At 44.7% G+C, this 25,932-nt stretch overlaps 1 protein-coding gene across 1 annotated transcript; it reads right to left on the bottom strand.

Moving 5' to 3' along the window:
• Positions 1-22,493: 22,493 nt before the first annotated feature.
• Positions 22,494-25,604, bottom strand: LOC143777012 (E3 ubiquitin/ISG15 ligase TRIM25-like). The gene has a single exon (XM_077266900.1). The coding sequence runs from the start codon at positions 25,290-25,292 to the stop codon at positions 23,721-23,723; it is 1,572 nt and encodes a 523-aa protein (XP_077123015.1). The 5' UTR covers positions 25,293-25,604; the 3' UTR covers positions 22,494-23,720.
• Between the last annotated feature and the right edge of the window lie 328 nt (positions 25,605-25,932).

The raw sequence follows: 25,932 nt of genomic DNA on the forward strand, positions 1-25,932 counted from the left end.
CAGCGTCCTGTCACTAACTGAATTCACAGCAGAGTGATCGCAAAATGGCGCCAGCGACTTTTAAACTGCATCATGACATCATTTCAGCAGCCAATCACAGCCTTGCCAGTACTTTCATGCCCTCCATGCTAAACAGGATGTGCCCACACTTGGAATCATTCTCATTGGCTGAATTTCTGAATTTTGAATCTTGGAACTTCCGATTCCGGTATCCGATACGCGGCAAGTATCGGAATCCCGGTATCGGAATTCCGATACCGCAAGTATCGGCCGATACCCGATACTTGCGGTATCGGAATGCTCAACACTAGTAATCAGACGTGTTGAGGCATGGAATTCCAGAGGATGGGGATATTTGGGAGAAATCTTGGAGGCGGTTGTGTGAGGAGCGAATAAGTTTGGAGGAGAGTAGGAGGTCTTGGGAGGATCGAAGATTACGGGAGGGAAGATATTGGGAGATTAGTTCAGAGATGCAGGGAGGGGATAGGTTGTGGATGGCTTTGTAGATCAGTGTTAGTAGTTTGAACTGGATTCGTTGGGGAATTGGGAGCCAGTGGAGGGATTTGCAGAGGGGAGAAGCAGGGTAGTAGTGAGGAGAGAGGTGGATTAGTGTTATGACCCCAGTGGACAGGGTCTCAGAGATAAGTGTAAGTCTGCGAGATACAAAAATCCAGCTCATAGGGCAGTGGTAACTGGGTTGACCAAATATCTACTCCTAACGCCAACACTAGAAGTAGCCGGGGATCATGCCTACGGTGATCGCTAGATGACTCGCGCCAGCCGGAGAATCTAACTACCCCTAGGAGAAGAAAACAAAGACCTCTCTTGCCTCCAGAGAAAGGGACCCCAAAGCAAGATACAAGCCCCCCACAAATAATAACGGTGAGGTAAGAGGAAAAGACAAACACAGAAATGAACCAGGTTCAGCAAAGAGAGGCCAGCTTACTAATAGCAGAATAAAGCAAGATAACTTATTTGGTCAACAAAAACCCTATAAAAATCCACGCTGGAGATTCAAGAACCCCCGAACCGTCTAACGGTCCGGGGGGAGAACACCAGCCCCCTAGAGCTTCCAGCAAAGGTCAGGATACAGATTGGAACAAGCTGGACAAAAATACAAAAACAAAACAAAAGCAAAAAGCAAGGAAGCAGACTTAGCTTTAACAAGCAGGAACCAGGATCAGTAGTCTAGAGCACAACAGATTAGCTCTGATTTCAACGATGCCAGGCATTGAACTGAAGGTCCAGGGAGCTTATATAGCAACGCCCCTGAACTAACGGCCCAGGTGAGCATATAGGAGAAGACAGAAGCTCCAGAGTCAAATCACTAATGACCACTAGAGGGAGCAAAACGCAAATTCACAACAGTACCCCCCCCTTAGTGAGGGGTCACCGAACCCTCACCACAACCACCAGGGCGATCAGGATGAGCGGCGTGAAAGGCATGAACTAAATCGGCCGCATGAACATCAGAGGCGACCACCCAGGAATTATCTTCCTGACCATAGCCCTTCCACTTGACCAGGTACTGAAGCCTCCGCCTGGAGAGACGAGAATCCAAGATCTTCTCCACCACGTACTCCAACTCGCCCTCAACCAACAACGGAGCAGGAGGCTCAGCAGAAGGAACTACAGGCACAACGTACCGCCGCAACAAGGATCTATGAAACACGTTGTGGATAGCAAACGACACAGGAAGATCCAGACGAAAGGATACAGGATTAAGGATTTCCAATATCTTGTAAGGACCAATAAAACGAGGTTTAAATTTGGGAGAGGAAACCTTCATAGGAACAAAGCGGGAAGAAAGCCACACCAAATCCCCAACACGTAGTCGGGGACCCACACCGCGGCGGCGGTTGGCAAAGCGCTGAGCCCTCTCCTGTGACAACTTCAAGTTGTCCACCACAAGATTCCAGATCCGCTGCAACCTATCCACCACAGAATCCACCCCAGGACAGTCAGAAGGTTCCACATGACCCGAAGAAAAACGAGGGTGGAAACCAGAGTTGCAGAAAAACGGCGAAACCAAAGTGGCGGAACTAGCCCGATTATTAAGGGCAAACTCAGCCAACGGCAAGAAGGTCACCCAATCGTCCTGATCAGCAGAGACAAAACACCTCAAATAAGCCTCCAAAGTCTGATTAGTTCGCTCCGTCTGTCCATTAGTCTGAGGATGGAAAGCAGACGAAAACGACAAATCAATGCCCATCCTACTACAAAAGGATCGCCAGAATCTGGAAACGAACTGGGATCCTCTGTCTGACACAATATTCTCAGGGATGCCGTGCAAACGAACCACGTTCTGGAAAAACACAGGAACCAGATCGGAAGAGGAAGGCAGCTTAGGCAAAGGAACCAAATGGACCATCTTGGAGAAGCGATCACATATCACCCAGATAACAGACATGCCTTGAGACACCGGAAGATCAGAAATGAAATCCATGGAGATATGTGTCCAAGGTCTCTTAGGGACAGGCAAGGGCAAGAGCAACCCGCTGGCACGAGAACAGCAAGGCTTAGCTCGAGCACAAGTCCCACAGGACTGTACAAATGACCGCACATCCCTTGACAAGGAAGGCCACCAAAAGGATCTGGCCACCAGATCTCTGGTGCCAAAAATTCCTGGGTGACCTGCCAACACCGAGGAATGAACCTCGGAAATGACTCTGCTGGTCCACTTATCAGGCACAAACAGTCGGTCAGGTGGACAAGAATCAGGCCTATCAGCCTGAAATCTCTGCAACACACGTCGCAGATCTGGAGAAATAGCTGACAAGATAACTCCATCCTTAAGAATACCAACAGGCTCAGCGACTCCAGGAGCATCAGGCACAAAGCTCCTGGAAAGAGCATCGGCCTTCACATTCTTTGAACCTGGTAAATACGAGACAACGAAGTCAAAACGGGAGAAAAACAATGACCAGCGGGCCTGTCTAGGATTCAGGCGTTTAGCAGACTCGAGATACATCAGATTTTTGTGATCAGTCAAGACCACCACACGATGCTTAGCACCCTCGAGCCAATGACGCCACTCCTCAAATGCCCATTTCATGGCCAACAACTCCCGATTGCCCACATCATAATTTCGCTCAGCAGGCGAAAACTTCCTAGAGAAAAAGGCGCAAGGTCTCATAACAGAGCAACCAGGGCCTCTCTGCGACAAAACGGCCCCTGCTCCAATCTCTGAAGCATCCACCTCAACCTGAAAAGGAAGCGAGACATCAGGCTGGCACAAAACAGGCGCCGAAGTAAACCGACGTTTCAACTCCTGGAAAGCCTCCACGGCAGCAGGAGCCCAATTAGCCACATCGGAGCCCTTCTTGGTCATATCCGTCAAAGGTTTCACAATGCTAGAAAAATTAGCGATAAAACGACGGTAGAAGTTAGCGAAACCTAAGAACTTCTGAAGACTCTTAACTGACGAGGGCTGAGTCCAATCAAGAATAGCTCGGACCTTGACTGGGTCCATCTCCACAGCAGAAGGGGAAAAAATGAACCCCAAAAAGGGAACCTTCTGTACACCAAAAAGACACTTTGAGCCCTTGACAAACAAAGAATTTTCACGCAAAATTTTAAAGACCATCCTGACCTGCTCCACATGCGAGTCCCAATTATCAGAAAAAACCAGAATATCATCCAGATAAACGATCAAAAATTTATCCAGATAGTTCCGGAAAATGTCATGCATAAAGGACTGAAAAACTGAAGGGGCATTAGAGAGCCCAAAAGGCATCACCAAGTACTCAAAATGACCTTCGGGCGTATTGAATGCGGTTTTCCATTCATCACCTTGCTTAATGCGCACAAGGTTGTACGCACCACGAAGGTCTATCTTGGTGAACCACTTGGCACCTTTAATCCGGGCAAACAAGTCAGACAACAGCGGCAAAGGATACTGAAATTTGACAGTGATCTTATTTAAAAGCCGATAGTCAATACAAGGCCTCAAAGATCCGTCCTTTTTAGCCACAAAAAAGAATCCCGCACCAAGAGGGGAAGAAGACGGACGGATGTGTCCTTTCTCCAGAGACTCCTTGATATATGAACGCATAGCGGTATGTTCAGGTACCGACAGATTAAACAGTCTTCCCTTAGGAAATTTACTGCCTGGAATCAAATCTATTGCACAGTCACATTCCCTATGAGGAGGCAATGCACTGGACCTGGACTCGCTAAAGACATCCTGATAATCAGACAAATACTCCGGAACTTCCGAAGGCGTAGAAGAAGCAATAGACACAGGCAGGGAATCCTCATGAATACCACGACAGCCCCAACTAGACACTGACATAGCCTTCCAGTCCAGGACTGGATTATGGGTCTGTAACCATGGCAGCCCTAAAACAACCACATCATGCATTTTATGCAAAACAAGAAAACGTATCACCTCGCGGTGTTCAGGAGTCATGCACATGGTAACCTGTGTCCAATACTGCGGTTTATTTTCTGATAATGGCGTAGCATCAATACCCCTAAGAGGTATAGGATTTTCTAATGGTTCAAGAATGAAACCACAGCGCTTAGCAAATGAGAGATCCATAAGACTCAGGGCAGCACCTGAATCTACAAACGCCATGACAGGATAAGATGACAGTGAGCAAATCAAAGTTACAGACAGAATAAACTTAGGATGCAAATTACCAACGGTGACAGGACTAACAACCTTAGATATACGTTTAGAGCATGCTGAGATAACATGTGTAGAATCACCACAGTAGTAGCACAAGCCATTCCGGCGTCTATGAATTTTCCTCTCATTTCTAGTCAGGATTCTATCACATTGCATCAAATCAGGTGTCCGTTCAGACAACACCATGAGGGAATTTGCGGTTTTTCTATCACATTGCATCAAATCAGGTGTCTGTTCAGACAACACCATGAGGGAATTTGCGGTTTTGCGCTCCCGCAACCGCCGGTCAATTTGAATAGCCAGGGACATGGTATCTTGGGTTCAGACCTAGGATTTCTGATAACATAATCTTGTATACCCTGCACACGAGCAGCAAGCTGGTCCACACTTGTATTCAAGGTCTGGACATTCATGTCTGCAGCAAGCTTAAGCCACTCTGAGGTAAAGGGGAAAAGAAAAAAAAAAAAAAAAAAAATGAGAGAGGGAAAAAAAAACTCAAAATTTTCTTTCTTATAATCCCACTTCTGCAATGCATTAAACATTTAATACTGGCCTGGCATACTGTTATGACCCCAGTGGACAGGGTCTCAGAGATACGTGTAAGTCTGCGAGATACAAAAATCCAGCTCATAGGGCAGTGGTAACTGGGTTGACCAAATATCTACTCCTAACGCCAACACTAGAAGTAGCCGGGGATCATGCCTACGGTGATCGCTAGATGACTCGCGCCAGCCGGAGAATCTAACTACCCCTAGGAGAAGAAAACAAAGACCTCTCTTGCCTCCAGAGAAAGGGACCCCAAAGCAAGATACAAGCCCCCCACAAATAATAACGGTGAGGTAAGAGGAAAAGACAAACACAGAAATGAACCAGGTTCAGCAAAGAGAGGTCAGCTTACTAATAGCAGAATAAAGCAAGATAACTTATTTGGTCAACAAAAACCCTATAAAAATCCACGCTGGAGATTCAAGAACCCCCGAACCGTCTAACGGTCCGGGGGGAGAACACCAGCCCCCTAGAGCTTCCAGCAAAGGTCAGGATACAGATTGGAACAAGCTGGACAAAAATACAAAAACAAAACAAAAGCAAAAAGCAAGGGAGCAGACTTAGCTTTAACAAGCAGGAACCAGGATCAGTAGTCTAGAGCACAACAGATTAGCTCTGATTTCAACGATGCCAGGCATTGAACTGAAGGTCCAGGGAGCTTATATAGCAACGCCCCTGAACTAACGGCCCAGGTGAGCATATAGGAGAAGACAGAAGCTCCAGAGTCAAATCACTAATGACCACTAGAGGGAGCAAAACGCAAATTCACAACAGATTAGTCGGGCAGCAGAGTTGAGGACATACTGGAGCGATGCAAGAGAGTTAGCGGGGAGGCCACAGAGGAGGGTGTTGCAGTAATCGAGGTGGGAGATGATGAGGGCATGCACAAGAGTTTTAGAAGATTGTGGGCTGGGGAAGGGACGGCAATATTTTTGAGTTGGAGGCGACAGGAGGTGGCAAGAGTTTGGACGTGCGGCTTGCAGGACAGGGTAGAGTCGAGAGTTACCCCGAGGCAGCGGATTTCAAGTGCGGGAGAGAGCGTGATGCCGTTTACCATAATAGATAGATCAGGTAGGGGGGATATGTGAGATGGGGGAAAGATGATGAGTTCGGTTTTGTCTTCATTGAGTTTTAGGAAGCGAGAGTTGAAGAAGGTGGATATGGCTGATAGACACTCCGGGATTCTGGACAGCAGAGAGGTGACATCTGGGCCAGAGAGGTAGATCTGAGTGTCTCACATTATATTTACCACAAAATCTACCAGACAAAAATGAAGCCACCGTAAGACAAAAATAAAGTTACCTTATGGACACTTTAACACTAATTTTATTTAGTTGATCATTTGTTCCTAAATGTAAAATAATCAGCTTTCTAATGAACCTTCATTAGAAATGTTTTCTGCAGTAAAGTCTGATGCTTTCACGTAGCTTAAGACTTGGATGACAGCACTTTGTTCTCTGCTCTTCTCTGACCTCCTCTCAGTGTTAGAGATTGTAGCAGGTGCGGAGAGGAGATTGTACATGGCCGATCAGAGGGTATAGGTGGTGGGGGAAGGAAGTGCAGATCACACAGGATCTATGGAATCAAAGTGTAAAGAGTGTGAGAAACGCGCAGAGTATATAACACAGAAAAAGTATCAGTGTGTAGAGAGAGGAGAGAAGACACTAAAACTTCCGGTAGGTGAAAGTCAAACACTTCATGACATAAGAGGCTCTCATCACAAGGAAATAATGATCTATCATGGGATTTAAAATGAAAAATAATTTGTATCTGCTGTAGGTTCTGTATAGAAGGGGAAATCATTCCAGGAATGAAGCTGTGCTGATACATGAGATCTGGAGAATACAGCAGCATTTTGGACACACTGACCTCACAACCATCCCGTATTACTGGGAGGGACACAACCACTGGATAAAGGTCTAAAACAAGATAAAGAGCATATCAGGAGGTCTAAGAATGAATGATAGGATGAAAATTACAGCCTGAAACATTAGATGGCTGTCAGCCGAACAATGCATTGGCCAATCATTTGGCCGACATCCATCTCAGCCATCTCTACCAAATAAAGGAAAGCTCATTCGGCTCCTGTTGTTCTCCACGAGAAAGCCGCCGTCTTACACGTTGGTCTGATGGCTAAACTCAGGGAGAACAATGCCTGATCAACAGTACTCCAGACCATCAGTCGGCCGGTGCTCCCATACAGATTAGAATGTCAATAGACATCGTATTCCCAACAGGTTTGGACGACATTAGTCTAATTTGTATAGGAGCTTTTAGCCACTAACACATCCACAAATCATCTCTTCTATGTCAGAGATGTCAATAGATGTTGTTTCATCTTATTATACTGTTAAAATTGCAAAGTGCCTGTAAAAATAATAAACTTTACAATTTACCAAGTATGACAACACTGCATTCTCCTCTGTAACTCTATAGTGTACAGAATTCATCCAAAATAAAGTATAAACAACAAATCTTTATTAATTACTCAAAAAATGCTAAAAACAGATAGAAGAAGGAGATGCAATTCAGATAATAAACAGGTGGCATCTTAGTTACATACTAAAAATTAATGGCAGAATAAAAATAGGTTAATAAGCCTCTAGCTCCAATGGAGAAATTTAGAGCAGATTTTACATATAAATATATACAGAATAAAGATGGTAGCTATATTCCACTGCTTGGAAAAGTCACTTACATGTAAATAATGAATCTTCTAAGAGACTAAAGAAACATAATTTCTATAAATCATTGGAAAATCAAGGCATGAGAAAATAGTATCCATCTACAATACAACAGCTTGATCTGCTGTGCAAAAGCCTATAAGGTGCTAGTTGTTAGATGTAATGTGTTAGTGGCTTTAAATATGCTGATGTAAATAAATGTACCAAAAATGCAAAAAAAGGGAGACAAATAGCCCTTCATCAAAAATGCAATAAAATGCTGGTGTAACAGAATATATTATTTATAGCATAGAATAAATAAGGGCTATTGATGATGCACATATATAAATGCATGGGTTGCAAGAAATGATTTTTATGTTTAAATAATGAATGTGGCAGGTAAGAAAAGAAAATAAGATAGTAAATCAAAGTAAGATAATATATTTACCACCAGTCAACCCCGACGCGCGTTTCGCCTTTTGGCCTCCTCAGGAAGGGTATGAGTGGAGGAGCCGTGCCTGTTTTTTGTATATGGACAGACAGTATATGGAATCCCTTTCCAGTAGTATTAGCAGCTGTGTGCTCCTCTGATGTGGGGTGCCAGCATCACCCTGCAATTACATCTGGCAGCTCTGTACTGTGCTAACGTAGGTCGCCGCCATCACCTGAATCTCCGACCGGGGTGTCAGACGGCATCCCGATGTGTCCCCTGTACCCCCAAGAAGGTGCATCATGAGGAGTCATGGCTGTGATGACGTTGTATAGACACGTTGCCCCAGATATGACGACAACAACATCCACCGCAAGAGAAGGGCTCCCGGTGGGAAACTAAGGCACGATTACACGATCTAGTTGAAAGGCGACGGCAATAATCTATGATCACATATTTAATGCAGAAATTGTATTGCCTATCAGATATAGCTGTCTATGGGGGCATTAAATGACCAAACATGATAGAGAGAAAAGTAAAGGATTATGAGTAAAGAAATAACAAAAAATGTAAAAAGAAAATTAGATAAAAACAAAAAATCTAATTTTTGTCAGTTCTCTGGAGATATGAACGTGCAGATGAAGTCCCTCCCACTGGTGCTCCCCATTGGCTGATTGCTCCACCAATCATATTCTAATCTCAGTCGCTGAGCAGATTTCTTCTATAAAGAAGTTTCCTCACAGCTTCTCCTCCCTGATATCTTTATAGAACCATCATATACATATAACACAGCATGAAGGGGCTCGGAGAAGGTGGCGGTGAAGGTGTGTAAGTGTCTGATGGGGTCACACAGCTCATAAAAGGACAACTGCCCGGCCTCATAATCCAGACATATCCTGACTTCATCACTGGAGATCTGGTGAGGTAACGGGATCACTTTACTGTCATGTCTCACCGAATACTGATTATTATTCACCAGCACTTTATATAAACCCCAGGACTTGTTATTATATCCAATGTATGACTGACGCCCCCTCCTGTCTATACTGGGGTAACACATCCCCACCATCCACAATACAGATCTACTGATCTCCACATCCCAGTAATGTCGTCCTGAGGTAAATCTCCTCCCACTCATCACCTGATAATACTGGAATCTCTCTGCAGTTTCTGGACGATTCTGTGTTATTTCTGTCCAGGTCGCAGTTTTCAGGTCGTCTGATATAAGGAGACTATTATCAGCCGTGTTTACATCCAGTAATATGTCTGCAGGTTCCTGTACAGAGAAAGTCACATTAATATCTCTTATCATAGCAAATAATGTGTGTGATATCTGTGAGATCAGCTCCGAATCCCGATCACCTCCATCATGTCGTCCTGTTTCCTCATCACCTCCCTCCTCCTCAGAATCACACAAGTCACCGGTGTCCGGTTCCTGTAAGACAGTCAGTGGATCCGTCATGTTACACAGCTTCTCAATGTGCCTTATCTTCCTGGACAGCTGGTCCTTCTTTATTTCCAGCTTCGGGATCACATCAGACAGTAACAGTGCCATGCTCACTTCCCACTTGGAGATGTCACTCAGGATCCTCTTCTCCAGGTCGTCCACCCATCTCCTGATGTCTATAAACAGGGCAGTGACTCTCTCGGCTTCTCTAGGTGCTTCTTCTTGAGCTTTTCTCTTGCGCTCCTCTAAAGTCTTGACTTTTTCTTCAGTTTTCTTTCTCTTCGTGATCAGTTTCTGGAGACCATTTCTCAGTTTCTTCTTCTTCGTCTCAGAGGCCTCATGCAGAGTCTCCACTCGGTGTCCCCGATGTTCTCCAACTAAACTGCAGGACACACAGATACAAGCATTGTCCTCAGTGCAGTAATATTCCAGGATCTTCCTATGGATGGAGCATTTTCTGTTTTTCAGGGAAGTGCTGGGTTCTGTTAGGACGTGATCTGTTGCTGTTTCTATGTGAACTCTCAGGTGTTTATCACACAGAGAAGCCTCACAGTGTAGACAGGATTTAACAGCAGGTACAGGAGAGTCCACACAGTAAGTGCAGCAGATCCCGGTGATCTCTTCCTGATGTGGCTGAGTAGACAGGACATTCTCCACGACATTACACAGAGTTATGTTCTTCTGTAGTCGAGGCCGCTTGCGAAATGTTGCTCTACATTCAGGACAGGGATATTCTCCATACCCGCCCTCTGTGTCCGGCACTCCATCAATACAGACCCTGCAGAAGTTGTGTCCACATCTCAGGGTTACGGGATCTGTATAAATGTCCATACAGATAGAGCAGGTCAGCTCATTTCTTAGACCAGCAGACGCCATTGCTCAGAGCGGAAAAAAGAAATGTGTGATTCATGTTTACCAGAAAAGGCGTGGCTAAATTTGTTCTTCTGCTTCTATTCTAAGTTCAGTGATAACGAGGATCATTATTGTGAACAGGACTGAAGTGTGATTCTTTTCCTTTTTCTCAGAGAAAATAACCTGAGCTGCACTTTTTTCTCTATTTTGCCTTTGTGCTTTTATTACTAAGGCTATGTGCACACATAGCGGTTTTTACCGCGGAACCGCAGCGTTTCTGCAGCTGCGGGTCCGCAGCACTTTCCATTGCGTTTGCAGGTACATGTAAACCCTATGGAAACCGCAATCCGCTGTGCACATGCTGTGGGAAAAACCACGCAGAAACGCAGCGGTTTACATTCCGCAGCATGTCACTTCTTTTGTGCAGAATCGCGGCGATTCTGCACACATAGGAATGCATTGATCCGCTTACTTCCCGCATGGGGCTGTGCCCACGATGCGGGAAGTAAGCGGATAATGTGCAGATGGTACCTGGGGTGGAGGAGAGGAGACTCTCCTCCAGGCCCTGGGAACCATATTTGTGTAAGAAAAAAAAGAGTTAAAATAAAAAATAATGATATACTCACCTCTCAGTGCTGCACGTGGCCGTCCGGTATCAGGGTTGGTGTGCGAGCAGGACCTGCAGTGACGTCGCGGTCACATGACCGTGACGTCACGAATAGTGTTGAGCGATACTGTCCGATACTTGAAAGTATCGGTATCGGAAAGTATCGGCCGATACCGGCAAAGTATCGGATCTAATCCGATACCGATAACCGATACCAATACAAGTCAATGGGACTCAAGTATCGGACGGTATCCCTGATGGTTCCCAGGGTCTGAAGGAGAGGAAACTCTCCTTCAGGCCCTGGGATCCATATTACTGTGTAAAATAAAGAATTAAAATAAAATATAATAAAATATTGCTATACTCACTAGTGTTGAGCGATACCGTCCGATACTTGAAAGTATCGGTATCGGAAAGTATCGGCCGATACCGGCAAAGTATCGGATCCAATCCGATACCGATACCCGATACCAATACAAGTCAATGGGACTCAGGTATCGGACGGTATTCCTGATGGTTCCCAGGGTCTGAAGGAGAGGAAACTCTCCTTCAGGCCCTGGGAACCATATTAATGTGTAAAAGAAAGAATTAAAATAAAAAATATCGCTATACTCACCTGTCCGACGCAGCCGGGACCTCAGCGAGGGAACCGGCAGCGTTGTTTGTTTAAAATTCGCGCTTTTACTTGGTTACGTGAGGTCCCGGCTTGTGATTGGTCAGGGCGGCCATGTTGCCGGGACGCGGACCAATCACAGCAAGCCGTGACGAAATTACGTCACGGCTTGCTGTGATTGGTCCGAGTCCCGGCAACATGGCCGCCATTAACCAATCACAAGCCGTGACGTCACGGGAGGCTGGACATGCGCGTATTTTGAAAAGCGCGCGTGTCCAGCCTCCAGTGACGTCCCGGCTTATGATTGGTCACGGCGCCATGTTGCCGGGACGCGGACCAATCACAGCAAGCCGTGACGAAATTACGTCACGGCTTGCTGTGATTGGTCCGCGTCCCGGCAACATGGCCGCCATTAACCAATCACAAGCCGTGACGTCACGGGAGGCTGGACACGCGCGCTTTTCAAAATACGCGCATGTCCAGCCTCCCGTGACGTCCCGGCTTGTGATTGGTTAATGGCGGCCATGTTGCCGGGACGTCACTGGAGGCTGGACACGCGCGCTTTTCAAAATACGCGCATGTCCAGCCTCCCGTGACGTCCCGGCTTGTGATTGGTTAATGGCGGCCATGTTGCCGGGACGTCACTGGAGGCTGGACACGCGCGCTTTTCAAAATACGCGCATGTCCAGCCTCCCGTGACGTCCCGGCTTGTGATTGGTTAATGGCGGCCATGTTGCCGGGACGTCACTGGAGGCTGGACACGCGCGCTTTTCAAAATACGCGCATGTCCAGCCTCCCGTGACGTCACGGCTTGTGATTGGTTAATGGCGGCCATGTTGCCGGGACGCGGACCAATCACAGCAAGCCGTGACGTAATTTCGTCACGGCTTGCTGTGATTGGTCCGCGTCCCGGCAACATGGCCGCCCTGACCAATCACAAGCCGGGACTTCACGTAACCAAGTAAAAGCGCGAAATTTAAACAAACAACGCTGCCGGTTCCCTCGCTGAGGTCCCGGCTGCGTCGGACAGGTGAGTATAGCGATATTTTTTATTTTAATTCTCTTTTTTACACATTATTACATTAATGTTGTTGCAATACCCGATATCACAAAAATATCGGATCTCGGTATCGGAAATTCCGATACAGCAAGTATCGGCCGATACCCGATACTTGCAGTATCGGAATGCTCAACACTAATACTCACCTCTCCGACGCAGCCTGCACCTTACCGAGAGAACCGGCAGCCTTCTTTGCTTAAAATGCGCGCGTTTACTGCCTTCCGTGATGTCACGGCTTCTGATTGGTCGCGTGCCGCCCATGTGACCGCGACGCGACCAATCACAACAAGCCGTGACGTAATTTCAGGTCCTGAATGCCTAATTCTAGGCATTCAGGATTTGAAAATTACGTCACGGCTTCTGATTGGTCGCGTGCCGCCCATGTGACCGCGACGCGACCAATCACAACAAGCCGTGACGTAATTTTAGGTCCTGAATGCCTAATTCTAGGCATTCAGGATTTGAAAATTACGTCACGGCTTGTGATTGGTCGCGTCGCGGTCACATGGGCGGCACGCGACCAATCACAAGCCGTGACGTAATTTTCAAATCCTGAATGCCTAGAATTAGGCATTCAGGACCTGAAATTACGTCACGGCTTGTTGTGATTGGTCGCGTCGTGGTCACATGGGCGGCACGCCCCCAATCAGAACCCGTGACGTCACGGAAGGAAGTAAACGCGCGCATTTTAAGCAAAGAAGGCTGCCGGTTCCCTCGGTAAGGTGCAGGCTGCGTCAGAGAGGTGAGTATATCCCTATTTTTTATTTTAATTCTTTATTTTACACATTGATATTAATCCCGATACCGATTCCCGATATCACAAAAGTATCGGATCTCGGTATCGGAATTCCGATACCCGCAAGTATCGGCCGATACCCGATACTTGCGGTATCGGAATGCTCAACACTCGTCACGAAGGGCCCTTCTCGCACAGCATCTTTGGAACCGGACCATCGCGTGCAGCGCCGAGGAGATCGGGACGTCAGAGGGTGAGTATATATCCATTTTTTAATTATTTTTAACATTACTATTGATGCTGCATATTGCTGCATACGCAGCATCAATAGTATAGGAGTAAACCCACAGCGGAAACCGCAAAACAAACCGCGATAAATCTGCAGGGATAACCGCAGCGGTTTTGCCCTGCAGATTTATCAAATCCGCTGTGGGAGAACCAGCAGAGGACCCCGCAAAGTGTGCACATAGCCTAAGAGTTTAGGAGCATCGACAGTTTGCATTGTAGAAACTCCATTGAATATGTGTAATGACCAGAGGTCCGAATAAGATCCAGTGAGTCACAAACCAAGACCAAGGCAGAAATCTCCAACGGTATTTACTCAAAGGCAAAATAATAAAGGTAATATGGAGAATATTAAGGCAGATGCACCCCAAAGATACACCAGCTCAGCAGCAGCTGAAATCACTGTGCCACTCCAAGGTCTCCTGAGAACTGTATGCTACAACAGACTAGTAAGAAATTTACCTAACAGGGCAACTAAAAACAGGAACAAGTGTAAATTGAATATGAGTATAACTTACACAACTCTAATATAAGATACACCTCTAAAGTAACAATTAACCCCTTAAGCCCCGAGGGTGGTTTGCACGTTAATGACCGGGCCAATTTTTACAATTCTGACCACTGTCCCTTTATGAGGTTATAACTCTGGAACGCTTCAACGGATCTTGGCGATTCTGACATTGTTTTCTCGTGACATATTGTACTTCATGATAGTGGTAAAATTTCTTCAATATAACTTGCGTTTATTTGTGAAAAAAACGAATATTTGGCGAAAATTTTGAAAATTTCGCAATTTTCCAACTTTTAATTTTTATGCCCTTAAATCACAGACATATGTCACGCAAAATACTTAATAAGTAACATTTCCCACATGTCTACTTTACATCAGCACAATTTTGGAACCAAAATTTTTTTTTGTGACGGAGTTATAAGGGTTAAAAGTTGACCAGCAATTTCTCATTTTTACAACACCATTTTTTTTTAGGGACCACATCTCATTTGAAGTCATTTTGAGGGGTCTATATGATAGAAAATACCCAAGTGTGACACCATTCTAAAAACTGCACCCCTCAAGGTACTCAAAACCACTTTCAAGAAGTTTATTAACCCTTCAGGTGTTTCACAGGAATTTTTGGAATGTTTAAATAAAAATGAACATTTAACTTTTTTTCACACAAAATTTATTTCAGATCCAATTTGTTTTATTTTACCAAGGGTAACAGGAGAAAATAGACCCCAAAATTTGTTGTACAATTTGTCCTGAGTACGCTGATACCCCATATGTGGGGGTAATCCACTGTTTGGGCGCATGGCAGAGCTCGGAAGGAAAGGAGCGCCATTTGACTTTTCAATGCAAAATTGACTGGAATTGAGATGGGATGCCAAGTTGCATTTGGAGAGCCCCTGATGTGCCTAAACATTGAAACCCCCCACAAGTGACACCATTTTGGAAAGTAGACCCCCTAAGGAACTTATCTAGATGTATGGTGAGCACTTTGACCCAACAAGTGCTTCACAGAAGTTTATAATGCAGAGCCGTAAAAATAAAAAATCATATTTTTTCACAAAAATGATCTTTTCGCCCCCATTTTTTTATTTCCCCAAGGGTAAGAGAAGAAATTAGACCACAAAAGTTGTTGTGCAATTTGTCCTGAGTACGACGATACCCCATATGTGGGGGTAAACCACTGTTTGGGCGCATAGCAGAGCTCGGAAGGGAAGGAGCGCTATTTTACTTTTCAATGCAAAATTGACTGGAATTAAGATGGGATGCCATGTTGCGTTTGCAGAGCCCCTGATGTGCCTAAACATTGAAACCCCCCACAAGTGACACCATTTTGGAAAGTAGACCCCCTAAGGAACTTATCTAGATGTGTGGTGAGCACTTTGACCCAACAAGTGCTTCACAGAAGTTTATAATGCAGAGCCGTAAAAATAAAAATTCCTTTTTTTTCACAAAAATGATTTTTTTAGCCCCCAGTTTTGTATTTTTACAAGGGTATCAGGATAAATTGGACCCCAAAAGTTGTTGTCCAATTTGTCCTGAGTATGCTGATACCCCATATGTGGGGGGGAACCACTGTTTGGGCGCATGACAGAGCTCGGAAGGGAAGGAGCGCCATTTGGAATGCAGACTTAAATGGATTGGTCTGCAGGCGTCACGTTGCATTTGCAGAGCCCCTGATGTACCCAAACAGTACAAACCCCCCACAAGTGACCCCATATCGGAAACTAGACCCCCCAAGGAACTTATCTAGATGTGTTGTGAGAACTTTGAACCCCCAAGTGTTTCACTACAGTTTACAACGCAGAGCCGTGAAAATAAAAAATCTTTTTTTTCCCACAAAACTTATTTTTGGGCCCCCAGTTTTGTATTTTTCCAAGGGTAGCAGGAGAAATTGGACCCCAAAAGTTGTTGTACAATTTGTCCTGAGTACGCTGATACCCCATATGTGGGGGTAAACCACTGTTTGGGCGCATGGGAGAGCTCGGAAAGGAAGTAGCACCGTTTGACTTTTCAATGCAAAATTGACAGGAATTGAGATGGGACGCCATGTTGCGTTTGGAGAGCCACTGGTGTGCCTAAACATTGAAACCCCCCACAAGTGACACCATTTTGGAAAGTAGACCCCCTAAGGAACTTATCTAGATGTGTTTTGAGCGCTTTGACCCACCAAGGGCTTCACAGAAGTTAATAATGCAGAGCCGTAAAAATAAAACAAAAATTTTTTCCCACAAAAATTATTTTTTTAGCCCCCAGTTTTGTATTTTCCCGAGGGTAGCAGGAGAAATTGGACCCCAAAATTTGTTGTCCAAGTTGTCCTGAGTGCGATGATACACCATATGTGGGGAGAACCACTGTTTGGGCGCATGGGAGGGCTCGGAAAGGAAGGAGCGCCATTTGGAATGCAGACTTAGATGGAATGGTCTGCAGGCGTCACATTGCGTTTGCAGAGCCCCTAATGTACCTAAACAGTAGAAACCCCCCACAAGTGACACCATGTTGGAAAGTAGACCCCCTAAGGAACTTATCTAGATGTGTGGTGAGCACTTTGACCCACCAAGGGCTTCACAGAAGTTTATAATGCAGAGCCATAAAAATAAAAACAAAAATTTTTTCCCACAAAAATTATTTTTTAGCCCCCAGTTTTGTATTTTCCCGAGGGTAACAGGAGAAATTGGACCCCAAATGTTGTTGTCCAATTTGTCCTGAGTGCGCTGATACCCGATATGTGGGGGGAACCACCGTTTGGATGCATGGAAGGGCTCGGAAGTGAAAGAGCGCCATTTGGAATGCAGACTTAGATGGAATGGTCTGCAGGCGTCACATTGCGTTTGCAGAGCCCCTAATGTATCTAAACAGTAGAAACCCCCCACAAGTGACACCATGTTGGAAAGTAGACCGCCTAAGGAACTTATCTAGATGTGTGGTGAGCGCTTTGACCCACCAAGGGCTTCCCAGAAGTTTATAATGCAGAGCCGTAAAAATAAAACTAAAAATTTTTCCCACATAAAATATTTTTCAGCCCCCGGTTTTGTATTTTCCCGAGGGTAACAGGAGAAATTGGACCCTAAAAGTTGTTGTCCAATTTGTCCTGAGTGCGCTGATACCCCATATGTGGGGGGAACCACCGTTTGGATGCATGGGAGGGCTCGGAAGGGAAGGAGCGCCATTTGGAATGCAGACTTAGATGGAATGGTCTGCAGGCGTCACATTGCGTTTGCAGAGCCCCTAATGTACCTAAACAGTAGAAGCCCCACACAAGTGACCCCATTTTGGAAACTAGACCCCCCAAGGAACTTATCTAGATGTGTTGTAAGAACTTTGAACCCCCAAGTGTTTCACTACAGTTTATAACGCAGAGCCGTGAAAATAAAAAATCTTTGTTTTTCCCACAAAAATTATTTTTTAGCCCCCAGTTTTGTATTTTCCCAGGGGTAACAGGAGAAATTGGACCCCAAAGGTTGTTGTCCTATTTGTCCTGAGTACGCTGATACCCCATATGTTGGGGTAAACCCAACCCATATGTTGGGCACACGGGAGAGCTCGGAAGGGAAGGAGCACTGTTTTACTTTTTCAACGCAGAATTGGCTGGAATTGAGATCGGACGCCATGTCGCGTTTGGAGAGCCCCTGATGTGCCGAAACAGTGGAAACCCCCCAATTATAACTGAAACCCTAATCCAAACACACCCCTAACCCTAATCCCAACAGTAACCCTAACCACACCTCTAACCCTGACACACCCCTAACCCTAATCCCAACCCTATTCCCAACCGTAAATGTAATCTAAACCCAAACCGTAACTTTAGCCCCAACCCTAACCCTAACTTTAGCCCCAACCCTAACTGTAGCCTTAACCCTAGCTCCAACCCTTGCCCTAACCCTAGCCCTAATGGGAAAATGGAAATAAATACATTTTTTTTTCCTAACTAAGGGGGTGATGAAGGGGGGTTTGATTTACTTTTATAGCGAGTTTTTTAGCGGATTTTTATGATTGGCAGCTGTCACACACTGAAAGACGCTTTTTATTGCAAAAAATATTTTTTGCGTTACCACATTTTGAGAGCTATAAATTTTCCATATTTTGGTCCACAGAGTCATGTGAGGTCTTGTTTTTTGCGGGACGAGTTGACGTTTTTATTGGTAACATTTTTGGGCACGTCACATTTTTTTATCGCTTTTTATTCCGATTTTTGTGAGGCAGAATGACCAAAAACCAGCTATTCATGAATTTCTTTTGGGGGAGGCGTTTATACCGTTCCGCGTTTGGTAAAATTGATAAAGCAGTTTTATTCTTCGGGTCAGTACGATTACAGCGATACCTCATTTATATCATTTTTTTATGTTTTGGCGCTTTTATACGATAAAAACTATTTTATTGAAAAAATAATTATTTTTGCATCGCTTTATTCTCAGGACTATAACTTTTTTATTTTTTTGCTGATGATGCTGTATGGTGGCTCGTTATTTGCGGGACAAGATGACGTTTTCAGCGGTACCATGGTTATTTATATTTGTCTTTTTGATCGTGTGTTATTCCACTTTTTGTTCGGCGGTATGATAATAAAGCGTTGTTTTTTGTCTCGTTTTTTTTTTTTTTTTCTTACGGTGTTTACTGAAGGGGTTAACTAGTGGGCCAGTTTTATAGGTCGGGTCGTTACGGACGCGGCGATACTAAATATGTGTACGTTTATTGTTTTTTTTTATATATTTAGATAAAGAAATGTATTTATGGGAATAATATTTTTTTTTTTTTTTCATTATTTTGGAATATTTTTTTTTATTTTTTTTTACACATTTGGAATTTTTTTTTTTTACTTTTTTACTTTGCCCCAGGGGGGGACAATACAGATCGGTGATCTGCCAGTTTGCATAGCACTCTGACAGATCATCGATCTGAGAGAAGTGCAGGCTGCTTCACAGTGCCTGCTCTGAGCAGGCTTCTGTGAAGCCACCTCCCTCCCTGCAGGACCCGGATCCGCGGCCATCTTGGATCCGGGTCTGGAGCAGGCAGGGAGGGAGGTAAGACCCTCGCAGCAACGCGATCACATCGCGTTGCTCCGGGGGTCTCAGGGAAGCCCGCAGGGAGCCCCCTCCCTGCGCGATGCTTCCCTGCATCGCCGGCACATCGCGATCATGTTTGATCGCGGTGTGCCGGGGGTTAATGTGCCGGGGGCGGTCCGTGACCGCTCCTGGCACATAGTGCCAGATGTCAGCTGCGATATGCAGCTGACACCCGGCCGCGATCGGCCGCGCTCCCCCCGTGAGCGCGGCCGATCGCGTATGACGTACTATACCGTCGGTGGGAATTAAGGCCCACCCCACCTCGACGGTATAGTACGTCAGATGGGATTAAGGGGTTAAACACTCTGCGCAGGGATACCCGGGTATCTATAACTTATGGTACCGTATCCTGAGATGGATCTCCTCTCAGGCAGGAATCCGCACAGGCTGCAGCCAGTCCATATCTTCAGCGCCAATAAGTTACAGCAAGCTCCTCTTGTCTTGTCGGCCGATGCCGAGCCCAAACGCCGGGGACTTAGTTAGTGGTCTCACGATGTTGTCTCTGCTTCTGTAGCTCCTAGGAATGCTTCCATGACAACCCGTCCGTCTCTATATCAGCAGTCTGTTGTAGACTTGTTTCTCCACTCAATGCACAGGGAATCACAGACTTCCAAATACATACTGGGTTTTTAGTAAAGTCTCAGTCTTTTCTTAGATAAAGGGTTAGCTCTTCTCCAGGAAACGATAGCAACAAAAGTCTCTCTAAAAAGCTTCTTTGCCTCCAAACACACTCGCAGTAAATCCACACACAGTCTCTTTTAAGATGTCACAGCAGCTTCTGCCTTTTCTTCCCGCCTTTTTCTCTCTGCTCCCACTTCCTTGTCTCACTTTACACACGAGACACCAGACCCCACCCCCCAGCACACATTGTCTCCGGGAGTTTTGCAGGGTCTGTCCTCTGCTGCAGCAAGCAAAAACCACAGGGTCCTAGTGCCCTCTCAGTGGGACTACAGTTCACCCCCTTACATATGAAACTGGAAATAATCATGCGCATTGTCCGACTATCTTCTGCTGATGCATAAAGAATGAATAAAATAGTGTCTCACATGTGATCACCGCTCTATTCCCATGGGGCATTTCACAGCCCTGTTCTCGGGACTGATGGGAGTCCCACACCAAGGTTGTAGAACAAGAGAAGCTGAGTAGGTTGATATATGTGGATTCAGCAATTTTTCATTTACGTCTCTGCTTATTTTGAGCTTAGTTAAAAGGAAGGTGCCAAAAAATAAAAAAATCTTAGAATGTTAGAGTTGGAAGGGACCTCCAAGGTCATCGTGTTCAACCCACTGCTCAATACAGAATTCACTAAACCATCTCAGACAGATGTCTGTCCAGCCTCTGAAGAATTCCATCGAAACAGATGTTTGGTATTTCCACTAGTAAACACTAGCAGGAGCAGCTGCTGAAATTTGCCATGAAAACCTAGTGTACAAATAGCTCACATTACTGCACTGCAGTAAATGTGGGTGGGGTCCGATCACCTGTGTGTGACATCGCTCCTCTCCTCCCCTTCTGGGTGTTTGCAAAAAGTTAGGCGTTAAATTTAGGATCACAGTGTGGAGCCATTTTGTTGGTGACTGAAGGGTGATACTGACAAGTTGACAGGTTCACCAAGGGCAGACGGCAGCGCTGGTTCTGTTAGTTATTGCGGCTCTCTGTATCATAAGCTGGGGGTAGATACGTGGTGTGTATCATGTGCACGATTAATTTCACCGAGGGTTACACTCTGCATATCTAGATACAGAGCTCAGTGTATTTGTACCACATGATGTGATTAGATACACTGGTCTGGGTCGTATCCGTCAAGATGGGTTTAGATACACTGGTCTGGGGCTTATCTTGCATGATGGGATTAGATATGCGGGTCTGGGGTGTATCACCCATTCCCATGATGAGATTAGATACATGGGTATGAGGCAAATCACACGTGATGGGTTTAGATAGAAAGGTCTGGGGCGTATCACACATGCCAATGATGGGGTTAGATATATGGGTCTTGGGTGTATAACCTATGCCCATGATGGAATTAGATACATGGATCTGGAGTGTATTACCTATGCTCCTGATGGGACTAGATACACGGGACGGTGGCGAATCACGCATGCTCATGATGGAATTAGATACATGGTTCTTGGATGAATCACGTGTGATGGGGATTCTGGCACTTCGTCTTCACTCTTCCCGATTGCCCCGGTTGCGGTGCCTCAGCACTTCAACGGGTCCTCAAGGAGGGAGGACCCGCTGAAGTGCTGAGGCACGAAACGGTCGTTGTCCGCGTTTTTTCACACCCCTCCCTGCACATTTTGTAATATGTCCGAATAAAATTGTGACTACTATATACGGGTAAGTGCACTTCTTTTTTACTCTCTCATGGACAATATTGTGTTACTATTGGAAGCTGCACCCCGTTGAATGCATAAGGGATTAGTTTGCCAGCTTTTCTGTTATAAGGGTTCTTTTGGAAAACAGAGTCTAGCAAAAAACAGCTGTGCGGAGGTGTTTTTTCTCTTCATTTATGAAACCGTGCTGGCTATTCATTGCTTGTGTTGAGAAACACGTGATGGTGTCTCCACGGCTTTTCTACATGTATTACTGGTAGTGACACAACCACTGGATAAAGGTCTAAAACAAGATAAAGAGCATATCAGGAGGTCTAAGAATGAATAATAGGATGAAAATTACAGCCTGAAATGCATTAGATGGCTGTCAGCCGAACAATGCTTTGGCCAATCGTTTGTCTGACAGCCATCTCAGCCGACTCTACCAAATATAGGAAAGCTCATTCGGCTCCTGTGTTCTCTACGAGAAAGACACCGATTGACATGACAGGTTCGGCCAACATTAGTCTAGTCTGTATAGGAGCTTTTAGCCACTAACACATCCACAAATCATCTCTTCCATGCCAGAGGAGTCAATAGATGTTGTTTCATCTTATTATACTGTAAAAATTGCAAAGTGCCTGTAAAAATAATAAACGTTATAATTTACCAAGTATGACAACACTGCATTCTCCTCTGTAACTCTATAGTGTACAGAATTCATCCAAAATAAAGTATAAACAACAAATCTTTATTAATTACAAAAAATGCTAAAAACACATAAAACAAAGAAATACAATTCAGATAATAAACAGGTGGCATCTTAGTTACATATAAAAAATGAATGGCAGATTAAAAATAGGTTAATAAGCCTCCAGCTCCAATGGAGAAATTTATAGATTACATATAAATAAATACAAAATAAAGATGGCAGCTATACTCCACTGGTTGGAAAAGACACATGTATGTAAATAATTATCTTGTAAAAGTCTAAAGAAACACAATTTCTGGAAATCATTGCAAATCCAAGCAATAAAAAATAGTATCCATCTACAATACAACAGCTCGATCTGCTGTGCAAAAGCCTATAAGGTGCTAGTTGTTAGATGTAACGTGTTAGTGACTTTAAATATGCAAAAAAGGGAGAAAACAGCCGGTCATGAAAAATGCAATAAAATGCTGGTGTAACAGAATATATTATTTATAGCATAGAATAAATAAGCGCTATTGAGGATGCACATATATAAATGCATGGGTTGCAAGGAATGATTTCCATGTTTAAATAATGAATGTGGCAGGTAAGGAAAGGAAATAAGATAGTAAATCAAAGTAAGATAATATATTTACCACCAGTCCACCCCGACGCGCGTTTCGCCTTTTGGTTTCCTCAGGAAGGATATGAGTGGAGGAGCCATGCCTGTTTTTTATATACGGTATGTGGAATCCCTTTCCAGTAGTTTTAGCTGTGAACCCCTGTGTGCACCCAGTGGAAAACTGACGCACAATTACACCATTTTGTGGTTGAAAGACAGACTGCAATAATCTATGATCATGTATTTGTTGCAGAAATTGTATTGACTATCAGATATAGCGTTCTATGGGGGCATTAAATGACCATACATGCCAGAATATATAGAGAGAAGTAAAGAATTACGAGTAGAAAAGCAACAAAAAAATATATACTAAATCATAGTTACCTTCAGTGTGAATTTACAATTTTCATAGTCATGAAAATACAGAAAAATCTTTAATTGTGAAGGTGTGTCCAAACTTTTGATCTGTACTGTATATAAACTACAAATAAAAATAAAAACAAAAAAAGAAGAATTCTCTTGTTGGTTCTCTGAAGAAAAGAAAGCCTAGATGTAGCCCTCTCACTGGTGCTACCTATTGGCTGATTGCTCCACCAATCATATTTTAATCTCAGTCGCTGGGTAGATTTCTTCTGTGATGACGGTTCCTTTAAGCTCCTCCTGATATCTTTACAGAACCCTTACATACATATAACACAGCATGAAGGGGCTCGGAGAAGGTGGCAGTGAAGGTGTGTAAGTGTCTGATGGGGTCACACAGCTCATAAAAGGACAACAGCCCGGCCTCATAATCCAGACATATCCTGACTCTATCACTGGAGATCTGGTGAGGTAACGGGATCACTTTACTGTCATGTATCACTGAATACTGATTATTATTATACCACAGCTCTCCATATAAACCCCAGGACTTGTTATTATCTCCAATGTGTGAATGGCGCCCCCTCCTGTCTATACTGGAGTAACACATTCCCACCATCCACAATACAGATCTACTGATCTCCACATCCCAGTAATGTCGTCCTGAGGTAAATCTCCTCCCGCTCATCACCTGATAATACTGGAATCTCTCTGCTGTTTCTGTTATTAGTGTCCAGGTCGCAGTTTTCATGTCGTCTGATATAAGGAGATTATTAGAAGCCATATTTACATCCAGTAATATGTCTGCAGGATCCTGTACATGGAAGGTGACATTTATATCTCTTATTATATCAGACAATGTGTGTGATATGTGTGAGATCAGCTCCGCACCCTGATCACCTCCATCATGTCCTCCTGTGTCCTCATCATCTTCCTCCTCCTCAGGATCACACAAGTCACCGGTGTCTGGTTCCTGTAAGACAGTCAGTGGATCCGTCATGTTACACAGCTCCTCAATGTGTCTCATCTTCCTGGACAGCTCGTCCTTCTTTATTTCCAGCTTCTGGATCACATCATACAGTGACAGTGACACTTTCTCTTCCTGCCTTTTGATATCACTCAGGAGCTTCTTCTCCAGGTCGTCCACCCGTCTCCTGATGTCTATAAACAGGGCAGTGACTCTCTCGGCTTTTCCAGATGTTTTTTCTTGAGCTTTTCTCCTCTGCTCCTCCAGACTCCGGACTCTTTCTTCAGTTTTCCTTCTCTTTGTGATCAGTTTCTGCAGAACATTTCTCAGTTTCTTCTTCTTTTTCTCAGAGGCCTCATCCAGCATCTCCACCCGGTGTCCCCGATGTTCTCCGGCCAAACTGCAGGACACACAGATACAAGCAGCGTCCTCGGTGCAGTAATATTCCAGGATCTTCCTATGGATGGAACATTTTCTGTTTTTCATGGAAATGCTGGGTTCTGTTAGGACGTGATCTGTTGCTGTTTCTATGTGAACCCTCAGGTGTTTATCACACAGAGAAGCCTCACACAGCAGACAGGATCTAACAGCAGGTACAGGAGAGTCCACACAGTAAGTGCAGCAGATCCCGGTGATCTCCTCCTGATGTGTCTGAAGAGACAGGAAATTCTTCACTACATTACACAGCGTTATGTTCTTCTGTAGTCGAGGCCGCTTGTGAAATCTTACTCTACATTCAGGACAGGAATAATCTCCATACCCGCCCTCTGTATCCAGCACATCTTCAAAACAGACCCGGCAGAAGTTGTGTCCACATCTCAGGGTTACAGGATCTGTATATATGTCCATACAGATAGAGCAGTTCAGCTCCTTTCTTAGACCAGCAGACGCCATCGCTCAGAGCAGAAACGGGGAAGAAGAAATGTGTGACTCATGTTTACCAGAGAAGGCGCTGCTAAACTTGTTCTTCTGGTTTTATTGTATGTTCAGCGATGACGAGGATCATTATTGTGACCAGGGCTGAAGTGTGATGTATTTTTCCTTTTTCTCTGGGAAAATAACCTGAGCTGCACTTTTTTCTCTATTTTGCCTTTGTTCTTTTATTACTAGGAGTTTAGGAGCATCGTCAGTTTGCATTGTAGAAACTCCATTGAATATGAAACTGTTGGAAATAATCAAGCACATTCTCCGACTATCTTCTGCTGGTTTATAAAGAATGAATAAAGCAGTGGCTCACATGTGATCACTGCTCTATCCCCATGGGGAATTTCACAGCCCTGTTCTCGCGACTGGTCCCACACCAAGGTTGTAGAACAAGAGAAGCTGAGTAGGTTGATATATGTGGATTCAGCAGTTTTTCATTTACGTCTCTGCTTATTCTGAGCTCAGTTAAAAGTAAGGTGCCAAAAAAATAATGTAAAAATCCTAGAATGTTAGGGTTGGACGGGACCTCAGGGGTCATCGTTTCCAGCCCCCTGGTCAATGTAGGATTCACTAAACCATCTCAGACATACGTGTGTCCAACCTTTGAAGA

The sequence above is a fragment of the Ranitomeya variabilis genome, chromosome 5, assembly GCF_051348905.1.
Source record: "Ranitomeya variabilis isolate aRanVar5 chromosome 5, aRanVar5.hap1, whole genome shotgun sequence".
Taxonomy (NCBI): domain Eukaryota; kingdom Metazoa; phylum Chordata; class Amphibia; order Anura; family Dendrobatidae; genus Ranitomeya; species Ranitomeya variabilis.

Excerpts from the sequence above, each read along its gene's own strand:
- LOC143777012 (XM_077266900.1), bottom strand. The coding sequence starts at position 25,292 with ATGGCGTCTGCTGGTCTAAGAAAGGAGCTGAACTGCTCTATCTGTATG.